The 18,482-nt window shown below is 38.3% G+C and overlaps 1 protein-coding gene across 3 annotated transcripts in view; it reads left to right on the top strand.

Moving 5' to 3' along the window:
* GRM5 (glutamate metabotropic receptor 5) overlaps positions 1-18,482 on the top strand; it is a 242,780-nt gene that overhangs the window by 176,078 nt on the left and 48,220 nt on the right. For all 3 annotated transcript variants that reach the window (XM_052669479.1, XM_052669497.1, XM_052669488.1), the window contains 2 exons: positions 2,495-2,730; positions 16,187-16,433. In XM_052669479.1, the coding sequence (XP_052525439.1) occupies positions 2,495-2,730; positions 16,187-16,433 (483 nt within the window). The remainder of the gene's footprint in view (positions 1-2,494; positions 2,731-16,186; positions 16,434-18,482) is intronic.

Below are 18,482 nucleotides of genomic sequence, written 5' to 3'. Positions count from 1 at the left end.
CTTAAAGTTTTAGAATTATGTCTCTGCTATAAATCTTCTTAGAGGAGAAAACTTTTCATAAAGTAAGACTCTAAATTTTACAGCACTCTGTTGGATTAGGTCTACAAAACTATCCATCTGAAAAATAGTAAAGAAATTAATTACAGGAAAACAGTTTCTTTTTAAGCTTTTTATGAGACAAGTCATAAAGTTCTGGTACTGACAGCACAGCTCTATGTCTGTTAAATTCTAGTCAATATTACTATAATTTTGTAAACCTTCAGAAAATCGTTCACTTTTTGCATTCATAAAACTTGTTGGATTTTGTGAGGTCGGATAATATTGCTTAAAATATTGCCAAAGGTTAAGATGAATGTTTCAAAGCAAAAGTAAAATCATTCATAAATGTAAAAAACCTGCAGATTTTATCACAAAATAATTCAAAAATGGCAGTAAATCTTTGACCACACAGGGTTCTGAAGGCAGGTGGGGAGTATTTGCCCATAGTGAACTTCTTGAATTCATTTGGCAAAATTACCTCTTATGTTCATTCCTAATTGGATCTAAGCTTAAAGGTAAATTTTCCAAATGCTGTATTCAGGCTCAAAATTAGTGTTCAACTTTCTCCTATCATGAATGCATACTCTTTTTGCTGACGAAATCAGTATATTTGAAATCTGGAGCATATTTAAAAGTCTCTTCATTTTCCTCTCACACTGGATATTATTTTTGCTTCTGGTGAAAGTGCTACTTATTGACATTGCAGCTGCACTTGTAAGATTTGGTCAATGGTCCAGGCTTCATGGTAAAAGTGTCTTGTGCAGAAAGAGTCACAGTGTGAGGTCGTGACTTCTGCAATGTGTAATGACAACTCAGTCCCTGTGTAGAGAACAGGGGATGCGCTGGGGACCAGGTAACTGCAGCAGATTTCCTGCATGCTCTTGAATACAGGAGCAAAGTCTAAACCAGAAAGCAGATGATCAAAATAGAACAACAGAAACATACAGCTAAAGGTCACCTACATCAGTTACTCTATGACTAGCTTAAAATAGTGAGAGTTACTTTGAACAACTCATGAAGTTTTAAAGTAAGATAAATTAAGATGTTTTTATCCTCCAGTTATTTGACCTTTAGGATTTAAAGGTGCTCTCTACAATCATTAACATCAGTGACTTTCTAGAAGAAAAACAAAGAGTCTGAGAATACTCTGTAATTCTGTAAGACGTGGGGCTTTTGAAAAACTGAAATATCATGCTCATGATAAAGGAGTAGGAATTTGGAACACTCTGATGAGATATGCATATTTTTAGTAGAGTTGAGTGAAACTTAATAAATTCAATACTTCCAGGGAAATCCATTATGAAGCCAGAGAGAGGGGAATTATCTTAAGACGTTTGTGACATTTTGTTTTATTTGTGCCTTCAGTCACTTCTGCTAACTACTTGTGGTCGGTGTGTTGCAAGCTCTGATAGGCTAACCAAACAGGATTAAAATTATGTGTGCCGTGCAAGTCTACAATACTCCAGCCACCATCAACGAAGAAATAGAAGCAACGCATGACATCTGCTTAGTGCTCTGCCCAACTTCATTAGTCATGTCTGCAGAGAGGATTTATTGCTTCAGATGCAATGCCATGCTATCACAGCAGCTGAGCTATGAACTGGTCTTTCTGCTTGAGCAGTGTCAGCTCATTCAAAATTTGCTTCTAGCTCTTTGTGTCGTGCCCCACTGCACATTAGAGGCATGGTGTGCAACACAGAGCTGCCTTTCACTGCCTGCCAACACTGTCAGAGATCCTGTCCTCAACGCTGTCCCCTTCCAGGTAGGAGAAGCATCATCCCAATGTCAGTAAAACACCAAATCCAAGATTTTTCTTCCCAGAGCTCACGTGAACTTTACGTGATGCAGAGCTGTGTCTATATATAGCAGATTTTGGGACATGTGATTTGTAATGTTGTTGGAATTATGTGAAGGATGAATAATATCTCAGTAGAAGGTGCCAGTTACAAGCAAACACAAGGAAAAGGAAAAACTAAATCTTAGAAATGTTATTCCTTTCAGTATCTAAAGGGGACTATAAGAAAGAAAGAGAAAGACTCTTAAGCAGGGCCTGTTGTGATAGAACAAAGGGAAATGGTTTTCAACTAAAAGAGGGGAGATTTAAACTGAATAACAGGCAAACATTTTTTACAACAAGGGTGGTGAGGCACTGGCACAGAGTGCCCAGAATGCTGGTGGACGCCTCATCCTTGGAGACACTCAAGGTCAGGCTGGACAGAGCTCTGAGCACCTGATGGAGTTGTAAGAGTCTCTGTTCCTTGCAGAGCAGTTGGACTAGATAGCCTTTAAAAGTCCTTTCCTGAAATGATTCTTTGATTCCACTGCAGGTGCATTACTAAACTGCAGTCCGAGTCACAGGTGTGAGCACGTGCTCTCAGGATACTAATTTTGTTTCTGAGAAAGCCCTTTTCTTACTCCATTGAATAGTCAATGCTGTCTATGTTTACCCCTGCAGTGATGGCTGGGCAGACAGGTACGATGTGACAGACGGGTATCAGCGTGAAGCTGTTGGTGGAATAACAATCAAGCTCCAGTCTCCTGATGTTAAATGGTTTGATGATTACTACTTGGAGCTTCGGCCAGAAACCAATCACCGAAATCCATGGTTTCAGGAATTTTGGCAGCACAGGTTCCAGTGCCGTCTGGAAGGGTTTCCTCAAGAGAATCCTAAATACAACAAGACTTGCACAAGTAAGTGAAGTTATTTCTGTTGCTGCATAAACCAGTGTGACTGAAGGTGGGCTGAACAGCTCGTGTTGAGCTGATACAACCTGGTCTAATGGAATAGCAGTTGAAATAAGAGGCTGGAATTGCAACCCTTGGTCTTTCCAGAGTGACAACAGCTACAATTTTAAAAGTACTCGGCTCTCTAAAGAAACAAATCGATAGTACCACAGCACCTAACTACTCTCAATATTTGAAAAACTTGGTGCTCCTCTACTCTTCTAGGCATCTAACTATTTTCAAAAATATTGTCTTCTAGTATTCAGTGCTTCTTTTATGAAACAGGGTTAATCATGCTTTCTTATCTCAGAATCAGAGTCTATTTATTAAAAATTTATCTGAAGTACAGATGATAATGATAAAGATTCTTTTATTATTTCAGATAGAATTCTATTTGATTTGAAAGATTTCATTTGGATTTCTTTCGGTGGTGAGTCACTTTAGAAAATGCCATTTTGACAAAGCTGATATTTTTCATGAAATTGAACTGATTTTAGCAAAAACTGCCACAACATTTTGTCATTTTTGCAAAACAGCAGCAACTTTTTTTCTTCCAGAAAGATGTGATGCCTATTTAAAGATTTTTGTTTTTCTTCTGCTAATTATTCTTTGTCTTATGAGATTCCTTTCAGTACTAAGACAATGCTCCATCGCATTGTTTTTTTCAGGGGCATAAACATTTTAGTTTTGGTTGAAACATCCTTCATCTTTTATTTGCATGAAATCCATGAACTACAATTGAAGTTTAAGATACTCTTTTCAGGGCTGATACCAATTTGAGGTATTGTGCATTGTTGTTCTACAGCATGGAGAAAATCAGTGCAAGCCTTAAAAGCAGATACTGTGAGTATATTCACTAAAGTGCATATGTAACATCAATTTTCTCCATGCGTGTTCAGATGCACAACTACTCTCATGCCTTTCCCATACCCTAAGATGATGGCAGTGACTGAAACCAACGTCTGTGAAAAGAAATCTATGTCATAGTCCTTGCTCACTTTCTCATTATTTGAATTTTTGAAATGGTTTCAAACAATTTGAAAAAGAAGGAAGTGAAAGAGGAGACCTAATGGCCAACTGTCCTGATGGTGAGTCGGAGATGTAGCATTAAAGCTCTTCAGACGCAGTAAGGCATTAACCTGAATCTCTTTCGCCAAGTTGCACATAAAGGACAGATGTCAGGATTTTCTTCAGATTTCCAACAGATTTGCTCTCACTGGAAAATGGTTTTGGGATTGGATATCTTTGACAGAGAGAACAAGACCCCTTGATGGGCACCCTGGAATGGTCCCATGCTGGGCATCAGTGCAACCACATCTCTAAGCCCCAAGGGACATTCCCTCCTAAAAATGTCAAATTTCCACACACCTGTGAGACCAAGAAATGGCTTTTGGGGATTAAAGTTTTTAGCTTTATACAAGAAAGAAATCACACCTAAGTCCCCTTTAAGGTTTATAAACCTTTTGAATTGTACAAGATTGCAGAGGAAGTTTGCAGCTGAGGTGGAAATTGAATCTAGAAATCTCAAAATCTCACTTTATGCCTTTAACATTCAATTGACCTTCTTCTAGCATCTTTTTCTGCTAACCTTCCAACACAGCCCAACACAGACTATATTTGCTCTATTGACAGGTACTGCATATTGAGCAGTGAACTTCATTGATTTCTCCAAAATAATGTAGATCTCTTTCCTGAGATGTCAGTACAGGAGATGTGAGCAGATATAAGTTCATAAAAATCTGTTTTCTATCAGTGTTCTCCATCAGCAGTGGCATTTCAACTAGATTTTTCAGTGTATCCTCTTTTTTTTTTTTAACTTACTTTCTACAAGCATTGGGAAAATCTAATTTCTGGATTATTATGAAAGATTGGTCAGTGTGAAACATGGGTGCCTACAGAGTCTTTTATAGGGACTAAAGTAAAATTAATCCCTGCAAAAAAAATTAGCATAGGATAAAATACAATTCACCATTGGAAAAATAAATAAATAAATAAATAGGGGTCCAGAAAAATATTATTGTAAACATGAAGTCTTTCAGTTGTGGGTATGAGGCAATGTAGTCACAGACCTTAAGTAGCACATTTGGAAAAGCACTCATCACAGAAGGGTTTCCCACAAAGAAATCTTAAATGAGCTACAGCTTAAGTAGGTTCCTAAACTCAAGGAATTTCAAACACACAAAGAAACGCATAAGAATCACTATCTGCTGAACTGTAAATCAAGGATGAAGAAAAAAAAACTAATTTTCCAAACATATTCTTCTAATTATTTTTCCTTCAGCTTTATTGTCATATTCATTGGTAGGCCATGATAGCTATAGTAAAAGAACAAAAAATGGTTTAGAATAGCTTTAATTCTTTCTTGTTGCTGCAGGGCAGAAAATGTTAATTCATTTGTGGATTTCACCAGATTAAGGACACTGTTCCACAACAATGTGTCTTCTCATTAAAACTGTACAGGATTTTCACAGAGAAAACCCTTAGTCATCACATTACTCAGTTTTATAGTTGTGGTTGTGGTCTAGGTACATCAAAATTCTGAAAAGAAAATTCAGTGACTGTGGTGGTTTAACAATTGATGTATGTCTAAGATCTATCACTCTGCTCTCTCACTTTTCCTCCTCAGAAGGACAAGGTGAGAAAATGTGATAAAAAATGTAGAAAACTCATGTGGCTTGAGACAAGGACAGGGAGATTGCTCATCAGTTACCATCCTGGATGGCACGGGATTATGGGCAACGGGGGCTGCTCTCAGTCCATAATATGTCATCTCTGAGGCTCCTCCATGGCCACCCTTCTCCACATGGCTCCCTCCCACAGGACACCATCATTCCACAACTGATCCCACATGCAGCTCTCTCAGCACTTCTCCATCATGTCTCCATCCCATGAAACCTACCCTTCAGGCTCTGCTCCAGCACAGTCCCACGGGTGGCAGTTCTTCCAGCCTTCCTGACCCACCATGGGTCACCTCTCCAGGTGCTGCAGCTCTGGCCCAAGGCTGCTCCTGTGGAGGTATCCACAGGAGGGCTGTGCCTCCTCCAGGCTTCATCTGCTGCTGCACAATGGGCTCTTCCATGGCTGTGCATGGAGATTTGCTCCATTTGGGGCCCATGGCTGCAGGGAGACATCTTGCTCCTCTGTGGGCCTCTCTGTGCCTGGAGCACCTCCTACCCTCTTCCTGCACTGCTTCTGGGGGCTGCAGAGTGCCTAACTTTAATCACATTGAGTCTGGAATTCCCTCACTTCAGGATTCATAAGTGTAATGACAACATTTGCCCACCGTGGTCACTAGTATTTTGTAGACTATCCTGAGAACTCCTGAGTGACAATGTGTATGTATGTTGCTTCAGATTTATCCTGATAAGAAAACAGAACTGCACCCTTCATTTTACTTAGGTAAATACATTCTCTTCTCCAACAGTTGCATACAAAATCTGGAGATACAGACAAAACAAAACAAAAATAAGGTAAAGGGATTTCCCAAGATCCCAATTAAAGATACTGAGCTTATTGAAAAATGCTTACTACTACTTGAGATAATGATAAAATTAAAAACATAGGGCTGATTGGTGTTGATAGATGAGGCCATTATCAAATGAAGTCTGTTGTGACAGGAGAAGGGGAAAAGATTTCCAAATGAAAGAGGGGAGCTTTAAATTGGATACAAGAAAGTTTATTACAATAGAGTTGGTGAAGCACTAGAAGAGCTTTCTCAGAGATCTGTTGGCTGCCTGTCCCTGTAGGCATTCAAGGTCAGGCTGGATTGGACTCTGAGCCTCTAACACCCCGAATCTAGCTGTAGATATCCCTGCTCGTTGCAGGGGTGTTGGACTAGATGATCTTTAAACATCTCTTCCAGCTCAGATGATTCTATGACTATGAGTCCATGAGTGTTAAAAGCAAAAATCATTACCTTGATGGGAAAAAAAAATAAATAATTATTCTCCTTCTACTGGTTCTAGTAACATGAAAAATTAAGCAAGTGTTAACAGTATAAGCAACTTAGTTAAACAGTAAGAAAATAAGTACAGGTATGAAATGAATAGACAAGACTGTGAAATTACCCAAATTAAATAAATAAATAAATAAATAAATAAATAAATAATGAGAAATCAAAACCATTTGTTAGTCACTCATTTTTCTCAAGTTCTAAAAGATCTCCATCCCTCGCATACACTTAGTTCACACTGAGGAGAAAATTTTAGAGTCAAGCATGCTTTTCATTTGCAGATTTGAACAAACTTAATCCAAATGGCCGTCACTGCTGTTGCTAAGTACATTGATTTTCTGCCTAGTTAGAGTACTACAGAAAGTGAGAAGTTTGCAGGTTTATCTGACTTGAGTTTCCATGTAATCATTTCCATGCCACAGGAGAGATGCAACAAGCCACCTCCAGACCACAAGAGTCAGAGTGAAGAGTGTAAAATGCATCTTGAACAGGAGATGTGTAATGGCCTCTGAACACCAGGCATTTTACAAGAATTGAATTTGGCTTCCCCTCTGACATCAGTCAGATTTTTTTTTTATTATCTCATACCACAATTCAGTGAAGGTCGTGAATAAGTGTGCAACTTGAACCAGATGAGTAACACTACTTGATCATTTTCAGGTCAAAGAAGGTTAATCCAGTGCCTTGCTATCAATTGCCCTTGCACCTTTAAAGATTAGGTGTGTATATGTTTGCTTGCTCACAGGCAAGTCTGTTCATCAGAAATCAAATTCTTTTTCCTTCTGGTCCTTTTTGTCCTGGCACATTAGGACAAAAAGAAAACCCAGTTCAAAGGAAGTATGTTGTGAAATTCTAATGGAAAAAGCCAAGTCTTCAAAGTCAGCTGGAGCAAAAATAGATTTATTTCATCTGTTTGTTAAATTAATCCTTTTGCCTTTGCTCCTAAATCAGTTTATTTTTCCCATGATACATAAAATCCAGAGGCATAGATGGAACAGATTTTTTTAAAGTACCACTTAAATATAGATCAAAACCACAGTATACAGTCTAAGTATCTCTGAAGATCAATGAAGAGAAAAGAAATAGAGGCTAATGCTGATGAAGCATTGTAACATCAAATTTGACTCACAGAAGGTAAGCCTTCAGAAAGTACTGATGGCTTTGTTTAAAGGCACAATAGAAATGAGAATCTTAAGGAAGGTCGTGGATCCTTTTTGCAGGTTTTTATTTACAGCAGAATCCTGACATTAAATACTGTGGTTTGAAGCGGCAAGGGAGAAAACTCAAAGGGAAGTGATGAAAGATGAATTAAACATAGTCAGAGATCAATCTCAGATAGGACACAGAGAGCACTAAAAGTGAGGAAAGGTGCTTGTGCCCAGCATGCTAAAGGAGTCAAGGAGTCAGTGTGGGGTTATAAGGAAGAAGAACATACTCAACGTGATGAACAGGGAAAATGAAACTTGTATTAACATCATGAATGGGTCTCAGCAGGCAGTGTTTCCTGTCCTGGTTTAATCATGTGGCTTCTCTGAGATAAAAACACTTTGTTCAGGTGTGCAAAAATTGACAGCAATTAAGAACAGGGTTAAGAGTGAAAGAGCTTATTTGCAGAAAGGGAGATCTGGGATAAATGTGAGAAAACTGTTGTAGCTAAATGTACAGAAAGGCACATAAAGCATAAACACAGAAATTATCAACCTCTTTGCTGAAAATTCATCCAGCTACAGATACTATTAATGATGTCAAAACAACCCATAGAGAAAATCCTGGGGTTTCAGTTCAACAGGAATTTTGTTTAACAAATGGCCTTTTGATGCACCCTGACAGAGTTTAGGAATCACACCTAACTGCACAGTCTTTGCACTGCAACATGCTAATTAATAATCTGCTAGTTAAATTCAAGCTGAAGTGCCAAAATTGGTTTAGTCAAAGCTGAGCAGATAAAAAGGCAGTCCCTTGTCAGAGTGGACAGCTTATTTTCCATATTTCAAGGAATATGTCCCATTTGAACCCCATATTTCCCAAACGTGTGACAGACCCACACTTTTATCTTTAGATTGCAAATAAAACAAATCAAAATAAATGACTTCAAAATTTATTTACATTTTTTAAAAAGTAATTTAAAGGACATTTTAATTCTCCTGAGTACATTGTGTCTGTCTCTCAGTTTAATATATGATGTGTTGTGTTTGAGCGCTGTGTAGCTGAGGGATGGTCCAGACTCATTTTTACAGCCCACATCTAAGATCTAGAACTCTAACATCTCTTACTTTTGCCATAATATTGGTTCAGGTCCAAAAAGTTCCAAAGGCAGATCGCTGCAAGGTCCAGCTCTGAGTTTTCCAGAAGCCTGATACAAGCTGAGCTAAGAGCCTTATGTAGATATGTCACTCCTTTTCTGGCTCACAGAGCAGTGTGGCACTAATGACTGTTACCTGGTCTGTTATGACTATTTGAAACACTTTTCCTATATGCACTGAACCTGATTTTAAAATCTCTGTTACACAAATTCTGGAATAACTTCAGTATTTCCTCTGCTATTACTGAGTTCCTCAGTAACTCTTCCAAAACCTGAATACAAACCTGTATCTATTTTTCTTTTACCCCATGCTCCCCATTTTCCTTCTTCCATACTTAGGATCCTTTGATGATACACTGTTCTACTGTGGTTGCATCACTTTCATTACCATTCTCACTGATTTTCTGAACCTTGAAAGCTACGTAAAAAATAGTAATACAATTTTATGGGTAATGAATGTAAATAATAATTAATTATATCCAGATTTTATATCTTTCTTATTAGATGGGTGAATTGGAGTAGTTGTCATCATCTTTTTATCTCAGGAATTCAACTTCTTACATGTATAGAAAATATTTAGGGCATTAAGATGGGCCAGAAGAGGTTCAGGTTAAATATTAGTAAAAAATTCTTCTCAAAAAGACTGGTTTTGTGGTAGAATGGGTTGCCCAGGGAGGTGATGGAGTCACCCTGGAGGTGTTCAGTATGGAGATGTGGCACTGAGGGATGTGGTTAGTTGGGCATAGTAGGGATGGGCTGATGGTTGGACTAGGTGATTTTAGAGATCTTCTGCAACCTTAATTATTCTATGATTTTGTGATTTAAAGCAAGCATGTGTGCGAGTGCAGAAAGTTTTGCTTTTGCTTCAGTAGCTGTTGTGTTTGATTGTAATTTATAATCAAAGAAATTGAATTCTGTAGAAGATGGAAGAATAATATTGTTACTAAGAAAGCAGTGTGAGGAAATGGAAATCTATTTATTTACTTACCCCGAGGCTAATAATGACTATTACTTTTTTCACTGATTTTTCTGAACTTAGTAATAAAAGCCAAACTTTCATAGGCTCTGAAGAATTCAGGTCAGCCTCCAGTCAGAGCTGTGAGAGCCCTCAATATGCCTTGTTCTTGTAGAATTAAACAGGAGTAGACAACAAAGTTGACCAAGGACTGCATTTTGGACAGTGGATTTGGTCCTTCAGCCCTGCCTGAATCTAAAATTTTGTTGATAATGCTCACATTAACAATAATGGCACCAGCACTGGCTTTCAGTTGCAAAATAAGGAAAATTTGAACTGGTCAAAAACAGTTGGTGAATGGATTGCACTGAGAGATATTTACTTGTCAAATCGAAAAATGCCATAGCAGCATATTGACTCAGTGACCCATAATTTGAAAGAAAGGCATTGAAATGAACCTTTTTTTTTTTTTTTTTTTTTTTTTTAATTGCTTTCTCATCTCAATAGCACTAAAGTGTTTTGTTTCAAGTTTACAATTTGTTTTTACATTGTTCATGTGTTGAGGTGTGCTTTTTTGCCTCAGCATCAAAATGACATTTCCTCTGTAGTCAAATATCCTATTTTTTCCGTTCCCTAATTTTGTTGATTATTTTACATTATTATTTTATTTTTACTCTATATATTTATTTTAATTTCATTTAGTTTCAGTATTTAATTGCTTCCCCTCCCCTTCCCTACCTTCCCCTCCTCTCCCCTGTCCTACTTCTCCTTCTCCTTCTATTCTCCTTCTCCTTCTCCTTCTATTCTCCTTCTCCTTCTCCTTCTCCTTCTCCTTCTCCTTCTCCTTCTCCTTCTCCTTCTCCTTCTCCTTCTCCTTCTCCTTCTCCTTCTCCTTCTCCTTCTCCTTCTCCTTCTCCTTCTCCTTCTCCTTCTCCTTCTATTCTCCTTCTCCTTCTCCTTCTCCTTCTCCTTCTCCTTCTCCTTCTCCTTCTCCTTCTCCTTCTCCTTCTCCTTCTCCTTCTCCTTCTCCTTCTCCTTCTCCTTCTCCTTCTCCTTCTCCTTCTCCTTCTCCTTCTCTTCTCCTTCTCCTTCTCCTTCCTCTCCCTCTCCCTTTTTCCTTTTCCCTTTTTCTTTCTCTCTTTCTCTTTTTTTCCTTTTTCCTTTCCATGGCTGTCGGCCTCCTACCAGCTGTGCCTGCTTGGTGGAGCAGCAGCACATCCCACATCTGGGGCAGCCATACCCATGTGCGCTCTGGTGGCATTGGGGCAGAAGAGCCTCAAGCTGCTGCCGCCTTGTGTGGATCTGAGAGCACCCCTGAGTGCTCTCTTGGCTCTGTGCCCATTAGTATGCTAATTGCTTTTAAATAGATCCAAGACATGAGCCATTGCCAGTCGGACTCACTTTCTTGATGAAAGATTGTGTTTCTTTTCCATCATCTGTGTGTTTGTGTTTTGGAGATGTGATAACAGGAAAGAACAAATTTGGACAAGGAGTGTAATGCTGAGCACTCTGCACAGTTAAACAGAGGTTGCGGCTGCTAGCAGAGCCAGCCCTCCCCATATCCTCTCATCACCTCAGGGTTCATGGTAACATGATGCCCCAGCTCATACCTTGTCACTCTGTGTGTATAACCCAAGCTCGCCTTAACATGGCCTCAAGTCTTTCTCATGAGGTTCTGTAGCATAGCCCTGCCTCTGCTGTGATATTGCTGGAGCATCCTAAACTAAGTCTCTCCCAAGATAGTGGGCAAAAAATATGTGAGCTGTAATGCTGCCGGTTAAGTTCACCACTCACAGAACTATTCTTCACCTTTGGTGAAGTTACAGTCCTGTGATAAATCCGGGAACATACAGATAAATCCAGGCATACATAATATATGTTTACACAGGAAGAAACGTGGGATTAAAGACCTATTCCAATGTCAGTACATTCTTCAGTTGGTGTTTAATGCATTTAACCATATGGCAAAGTCTCACCTGAACACTATATATAATTTGATTATGTAGCAAGAGGTTCTTAAAAGATGGATAGAAAAAATGTCGACATACTTTCCCATGAAATCCAGAATAATTTTAGTACCCAGTCAGTAAAAAGCCTATTGCTTTAGGTACAGGAAAAGCTGGAGATAATGAGAATAAATCCTCTTTGTGACGAAAAAATGGTAGGTGGTGGGTTATCTGATTTGCTAACAAGGCATAGGATTTGTCTCTTCAGTATTTTATAGATAGAAATGGCTGTGTGTCTTCAAAACCGGAATTCAAAGACTCATAAATTCACAGCTTGGAAATAATAGAGTTAGCCCTTGTGTACTTGCCAAAAATATTTTGTACAAGGCTAGGAAGTAAACAGAATAGAATCCAGAGATCTGCTCACGTGCTTTAACCACGGAGATTTCCTAATTTCTCAGATCATTCTGCAATATTTGATCATTTTGTATTATAAGTATCCCAGTTTCCTCATTAAGGTTCAGTATGATTTGATACACCCTGCTTTCTTCCTTTGCCTTGTACATTGTAATTGCAGGAGGCGGAATTTCTTATTTCTGCAGTAATTAGCATGACACGGAGTTCATGCTTATTGGTTCTGATGTACTCCAATACAGATTACTTTCTATAGCCATTTGAACATAACCAGTAAGTTCAGCACATACTTACAAATAGATTGATATTACTGCAAACTATATTTATGGGAAAATAAGCTACATCTCTAAAAGAAAATCACCTAATTTAAGCACAGAATATCACTTAATCCTGTCAAAATTGCAATAGGCATTCACTGAAGACTCGCAAAGTGTAGTTCTGTACATCCTGCTCCTGGAAGTGGTGCTGAATCTGTTCTGAGTTTCTGAGCAAAGAGGAATTAATAGAATCGTAGAATCACTAAGGTTGGAAAAGGCCTCTAAGATCAACATGCCCAACTTCAGCCCACCCCCACCATGCCCACTGACCACGTCCCTCAGTGTCACATCTCCACAGTTCTTGAAAACCTCCAGGGTCGGTGACTCCACCACTTCCCTGGGCAGCCTGTCACAACACTTCACCACTCCTTCAGAGATTTTTCCTTATATCCCCTCTGAATCATAGTTCGGGTGAGTTTGGCTCCAAACTGGCACTAACCTCATCCTCTGGTGTGAATGTCCATTTGCAGCTGTAGTACATCAGATATCTACTGGTACACTGCAACTTATTTAGTTTTATTTGTAAAAATTAATTACACTTCTCTGAGTACATTACACTCAATGCAAATTAAAGTGCAGTGTGTAGGGATGGTTTGGAGGTAGACTTTCAAAGCCCACTCCAGAAGTGAGCTAATACATTCATGTAGACATGTCCTGATTACCCCTCCATGCCATGCCATCATGCCAGATTTTCCCAGCCCCTCGGAAAGTAAAATATCTTTATTTCCTTCTTTACAAATTTATCTTGTATGGGAATGTACAAGATTGAGTAAAACAGATAGATGTAGGTTTTATTTTGACTGTAATAGATAAATTCTACCATGGGTATTATAAGCAAGCAAATGGTCTCCAGTGTGTGAATATTTATGTTCTGCCTAGTAGTTCCATAGGAACTCTTCAACCTCTATTAGAATTTCATATTTTTCATGATAAAAAGTGTAGCTGATTCCCTTGAACATCACTGACGTCATCATAAAATTCATCAATCTCATCTCAATCTTCTAATGATCCTGCCTCAGGAGAGGCTTTTGACTGAAGATAATGCTTGTCAATAAATGTAAGTGGTTGAGTTCCAGCTAAAACAGGGGGAAATAACATGTAAGCAAACAATGCATTTAAGGCTACCTGAATCAGACACACTTTAGAGATAAATTTAAAAAATATATATATATTTTCTGGCTGAGATGCCAGCTCCTAACTTATCCATTCTAACTTCCCTTAAAACGACTGACAAGATCACTGAAGTCAATAAGGTTACTAATATGCTTCAAGTTTGGCATGCCTACATACTTTGTGAAACAGGTGCTGAAAAACACTGTCAGACATAACAATTGCTGGTGCTGTTGTTGTTTCAAAGACTGAAAGAAAAAAAGAAAAGAACATTGTCTAATTTTTTGGGATGTTCACCTTAACTAGAACCATAAACTTGTAGAATCATAGAAATGTTTGAGTTGGAATGGACTTTTAAAGGTCATCTAGCCCAAACGCCCTACAATAGACATAAACACCTACAGCTCCATCAGGTGCTCAGAGCTCTATCCAGCCTGACCTGGAGTGTCTCCAGGGATGGAGCATCCACCACCTCTCTGTGCAACCCGTGTCAGTGCTTCATTAGAAGCTGCAGAAACAAAACAAAACAAACAAAATGATGAGGTCATATAAACTGATGGTCAGACATGGCAGGCTGGATTGCCCCTGTATTGTAAAGTAAGCCAGATAACATCTCAGCAAAATATTCTCCAGCAGTAGGAAGTATATTAAAATTCTTGTCTTGGCTAATTCCCTCACAAATTCATTGACAATTACTAGCAGCTTCTGTGAAGAGCTAAGCAGCCTCAAATTATCAGGTGAACTGAATGAGATTCAATGTTTAAAAAAAGTCAGAATAATAATTCAATAAAATTGAAGCACAAAGCTCAGTGGAGAGTGTTCCTGTAAGAATTAAGTTATTGAAGTTTAAGCAATCATATGCAATAACGCAGCTGAAATATTGTTTCATAATAAATACTACTGCTGATGCAAATCTGATTCATTCTAGTGGCTACCATAATTAACTGCATGGTTTGTGAGCGGTTAATTTAGAGGATGAATAATTGGTTAAAACAAGTTTTGTGTATTGCAATGTAATATCCTTGTTCAATTTTCCACTTAATTTCAATTAATATGGGTTCTACATGCATTCCACTGTTGCAGCTTTTATGCCTATTATTTTTAATTAGAAAAAAGTGATACCTTGGTAGAAGAGAAGAAATGAAAAACACTCTATGTTCTCCCAAGCTTATTCCATTACAGATATTTCAAGCTCATATCCCTTAACTATACATAATGTTAAACATTCTTCCTGAGGCTGACTGGAACTGGAAGTGCCAATTCCAGTATCAAGCAGAAGGCAAGAAAGGAGCGAGGTGCCAAGAGAAGTGGTGATGCCCCATCCCTGGAGACACTCAAGGTCGGGCTGGACGGGGCTCTGAAAACCCTGATAGAGCTGTAGGTGTCCCTATTCATTGCAGGGGCAATGAACAAGATGGCTTTAAAGGTCCCTTTCAACTCAAATGATTCTATGAAATGCCTGTACATCACTATTTTCATAGCACATCTTGCTTTCTCACACTGTGCTGCTCCAGCAGCCCAGGTGGGCTGGTGTATGCTCCATGCCTGCTTCTCTGTGGGAGAGAGGCTCCAATAACATGGACAGAGAATTCTGTTTTGGTTTCTTTCATTCCTGGCTGCTCCCATACCGAGCTCCTTAGGGACATGGTTCAGAGGGAAATATTGGTGATTGGTGTACAGTTGGACTAGATGATCTTAGTGTTTCTGGACTTAATGATTCTATTAATCTATGATTCTATGGTTAATGGCACTGCATTATATGATGCTGCTGAAGGAATTTTTCTTGTGCTTTTCTCAGGAGCTGCAGAAGAAAATAGAAATGGTTAACCAATTCTGGCTTAAGAGGACGAGAGTTATCACCCAGCCTACATCATCAAACTCTTCATGGACATTTTAATGCATTCATCTGCATTGCATCATTATCATCACTTTTCAAATGGAGAGTTGCAGAGGACCTAGAGACTGGAGAGTTGTTAGCATAGTAAACTTTTTATACATTTAAAAAACCTGTGCCTAGGTCAATGTGTTCAAACAGTATTGATGAGCATTCTCTGAAATAGAAGTATCACCTGCAAGACCGCCATTGTATGCAGCCCATGTTAGCATCTCCACCTCCAGTATTCACTAAAAAGGTTTCTGAGGTGTTTCTGTGAGGTGTAGAGTTGCACAGGGAACGGCATCAGCTGGACAGTAAAATTGCAGTAGTAAAACCAACTGGGCAGTAAAATTCTTATTTTTTAAATTGTTATTACAGTTTATTATTTTTATTTTTAACATAGTCAATCTGCATAGTAATAAGAACTACGAGCAACTTTAGGGGATGCTTTCCATTATTAATAACTAACCCATTAGCAGATGTCTGAGGAGCTGGTTGTGTTTCAGCCCTGCTAAATACCTAAACACCTGCTTTGTGATGTTCCCTGGCAGGCCAGATGACACTGAGGACGCAGCACGTTCAGGACTCCAAGATGGGCTTTGTAATCAACGCGATATACTCAATGGCTTATGGCCTCCACAACATGCAGCTGTCGCTGTGTCCAGGCTACGTGGGCCTTTGTGATGCCATGAAGCCCATAGATGGACGAAAGCTGCTGGAGTCCCTCATGAAGACCAACTTTACTGGAGTCTCTGGGGACATGATCTTGTTTGATGAGAATGGTGACTCGCCAGGAAGGTAACGTTAACATTTGTCAAACTATTTAAACAGCAGACATGCTGCATGCTGTAGATCATTCACACAACATTAGAACTAAGATCTCATTCCTTGTTTTTCATATTTTTAGATTTTCTGAACTTATTTTTTCAGAATAACTCTTTTTATTACTGTGCATTTTTAATTATATCTAATATTATAATTGGAGAAAACACATGAGTTTTTCAGGCACTCAGTCTTTTTCTGTGGGTGGCAAACCATGAGACCCTCAATTTTCTGTTTGGAGACTATAATGTCCATCACAGTGTTACTCTTTCTCTCTTTGGGTATTTTAGAATTATGTGTTTTAAAGGTAAGAAGTCATTACTTGAATAATTAACCATAGTTCCTTTACAAAGAAAGCTAAAATACAAAAGATGTATTGATTAGTCTGGGATTTTTTTTCTGATTTGAATAATTAAAAATCTGCCTAGTTACCTTCCAAATGAAGCAGTACTATGTGCATAACACACTAAACTTGTAATTCACAGTGTACTGCTGTAAACAAATTAAACAGAGCTAAACATGATTTGCTGTGGCATACATGCAATGTCCATATGGAAGCACATACTCAGTATACTAATGAGAATTTTTCTAGTTTTCTGCTACTGAACTGTCAGAAGATGAACAAGTGTGATAGCATTTGAAGGGTATTTATTTTTTCCTTCTAGTTCAGCAAGTAGATTCCTGCCTCATTTCACTGCATTTACTCCAGTTTGATTGAGGCAGTCCTTTCTGTCAACATTATTGAGAAGGTTTTAAATGTCTGTGCGATGACTAGAGGGAAAACTGGTCATCCTGTGCACTCATTATTTGCATTCCCTCTAATGTAAACTGAAACAAAAGAATTAACTAAAGAACAGAATGGGACAAGAAAATAAAATCCCATTGGTCAGAATACTCTGATATTTCAAAACTTTTCTACAATTTCAGAAATTATTTTTTTCTTGTTTTATTTGAAAACCTGTAGTGTCAATATTTTCAACAAAAGATAGCAGGCCAGACACGTGCTTTAACCAGTCTTTTGGAAACACACATTTCTGAAATCTTCAGACTCAAACTCTAAGGAGGCCCCTCATGAGCTGTCAGGAAAACTCAAACAGAGGAACTCAGGAAATTAAAAAAAAAAAAAGGGTGGGAATTTATTGCTAGCATTGTTTTGGTAATCAAGGCTATCTTCCATTATGCATTTCAATTTTTACAAATTGCTGAATTCGGAAGAAAATTACTCAGCCTGCATATTTTTTTCTGACAAAATCTGATTAAAATTTGTCACAGACTTCTCTTAAAAGATTTCTGTTTGATTTTAGTGATATTTAGGTGTAATTAATTGTATCCTATATTATTCCTATCTCATTTCCACTCTTTTCTTATAGAAAGAGTGAAGTGTGCAGTAAATAAATAATATGAGACACTATACATCAATGACAACAGCTAAATTTTGCAAAGAGAACCTTATATTTACCTTTTTTTCATGTTGGCATTCTCAGCAATAGTGTTTCGATTCCATTCGCCTGAAGGAATTTAACAAATACTTTGGTGTCTTTATATTCAACGTTCAATTCCAAAAAAAGATGAGGAAGGAATTATATTGTGCACATTCATTTGCACAAGTCACAGTAAAGCACCAGTGTTACACTGGAGAGCATGGAGTCTCCATATTATGAATCTCAGTGTAATGTGAGTCCAGCCTCATTAGATGCATATGAGATACAACAGTCTCTGCCTCCTCAAAATAAAGAAATGTGAGAAGGGATAAAATGTTTTTCAGAGCTTGGTTACTATAGAAGCACAGGTCTTTGTTCTCTCCTGTCCTAAAACTGTCACATCATTAAATCCATACTATGTGCTTAAAGTAGCCAATAATGAGTCAAAATTTACTTTTTAGTGAGAAGGATTTATAGGAAGTTCCATTTCTAATTCCCAGATCTGGATAGTTTCTCGTCTTTTGAGCACTGTCAAATACTGTTTGCTACAGCTGGGAGATGGTGCAGTTGTGATGGAATATCTCATCTTCCCTGTTCACTTCTG

The sequence above is a fragment of the Tympanuchus pallidicinctus genome, unplaced genomic scaffold, assembly GCF_026119805.1.
Source record: "Tympanuchus pallidicinctus isolate F22 unplaced genomic scaffold, pur_lepc_1.0 scaffold11, whole genome shotgun sequence".
Classification (NCBI taxonomy): Eukaryota; Metazoa; Chordata; class Aves; order Galliformes; family Phasianidae; genus Tympanuchus; species Tympanuchus pallidicinctus.
This window is presented reverse-complemented; position numbering and strand designations above follow the sequence as displayed.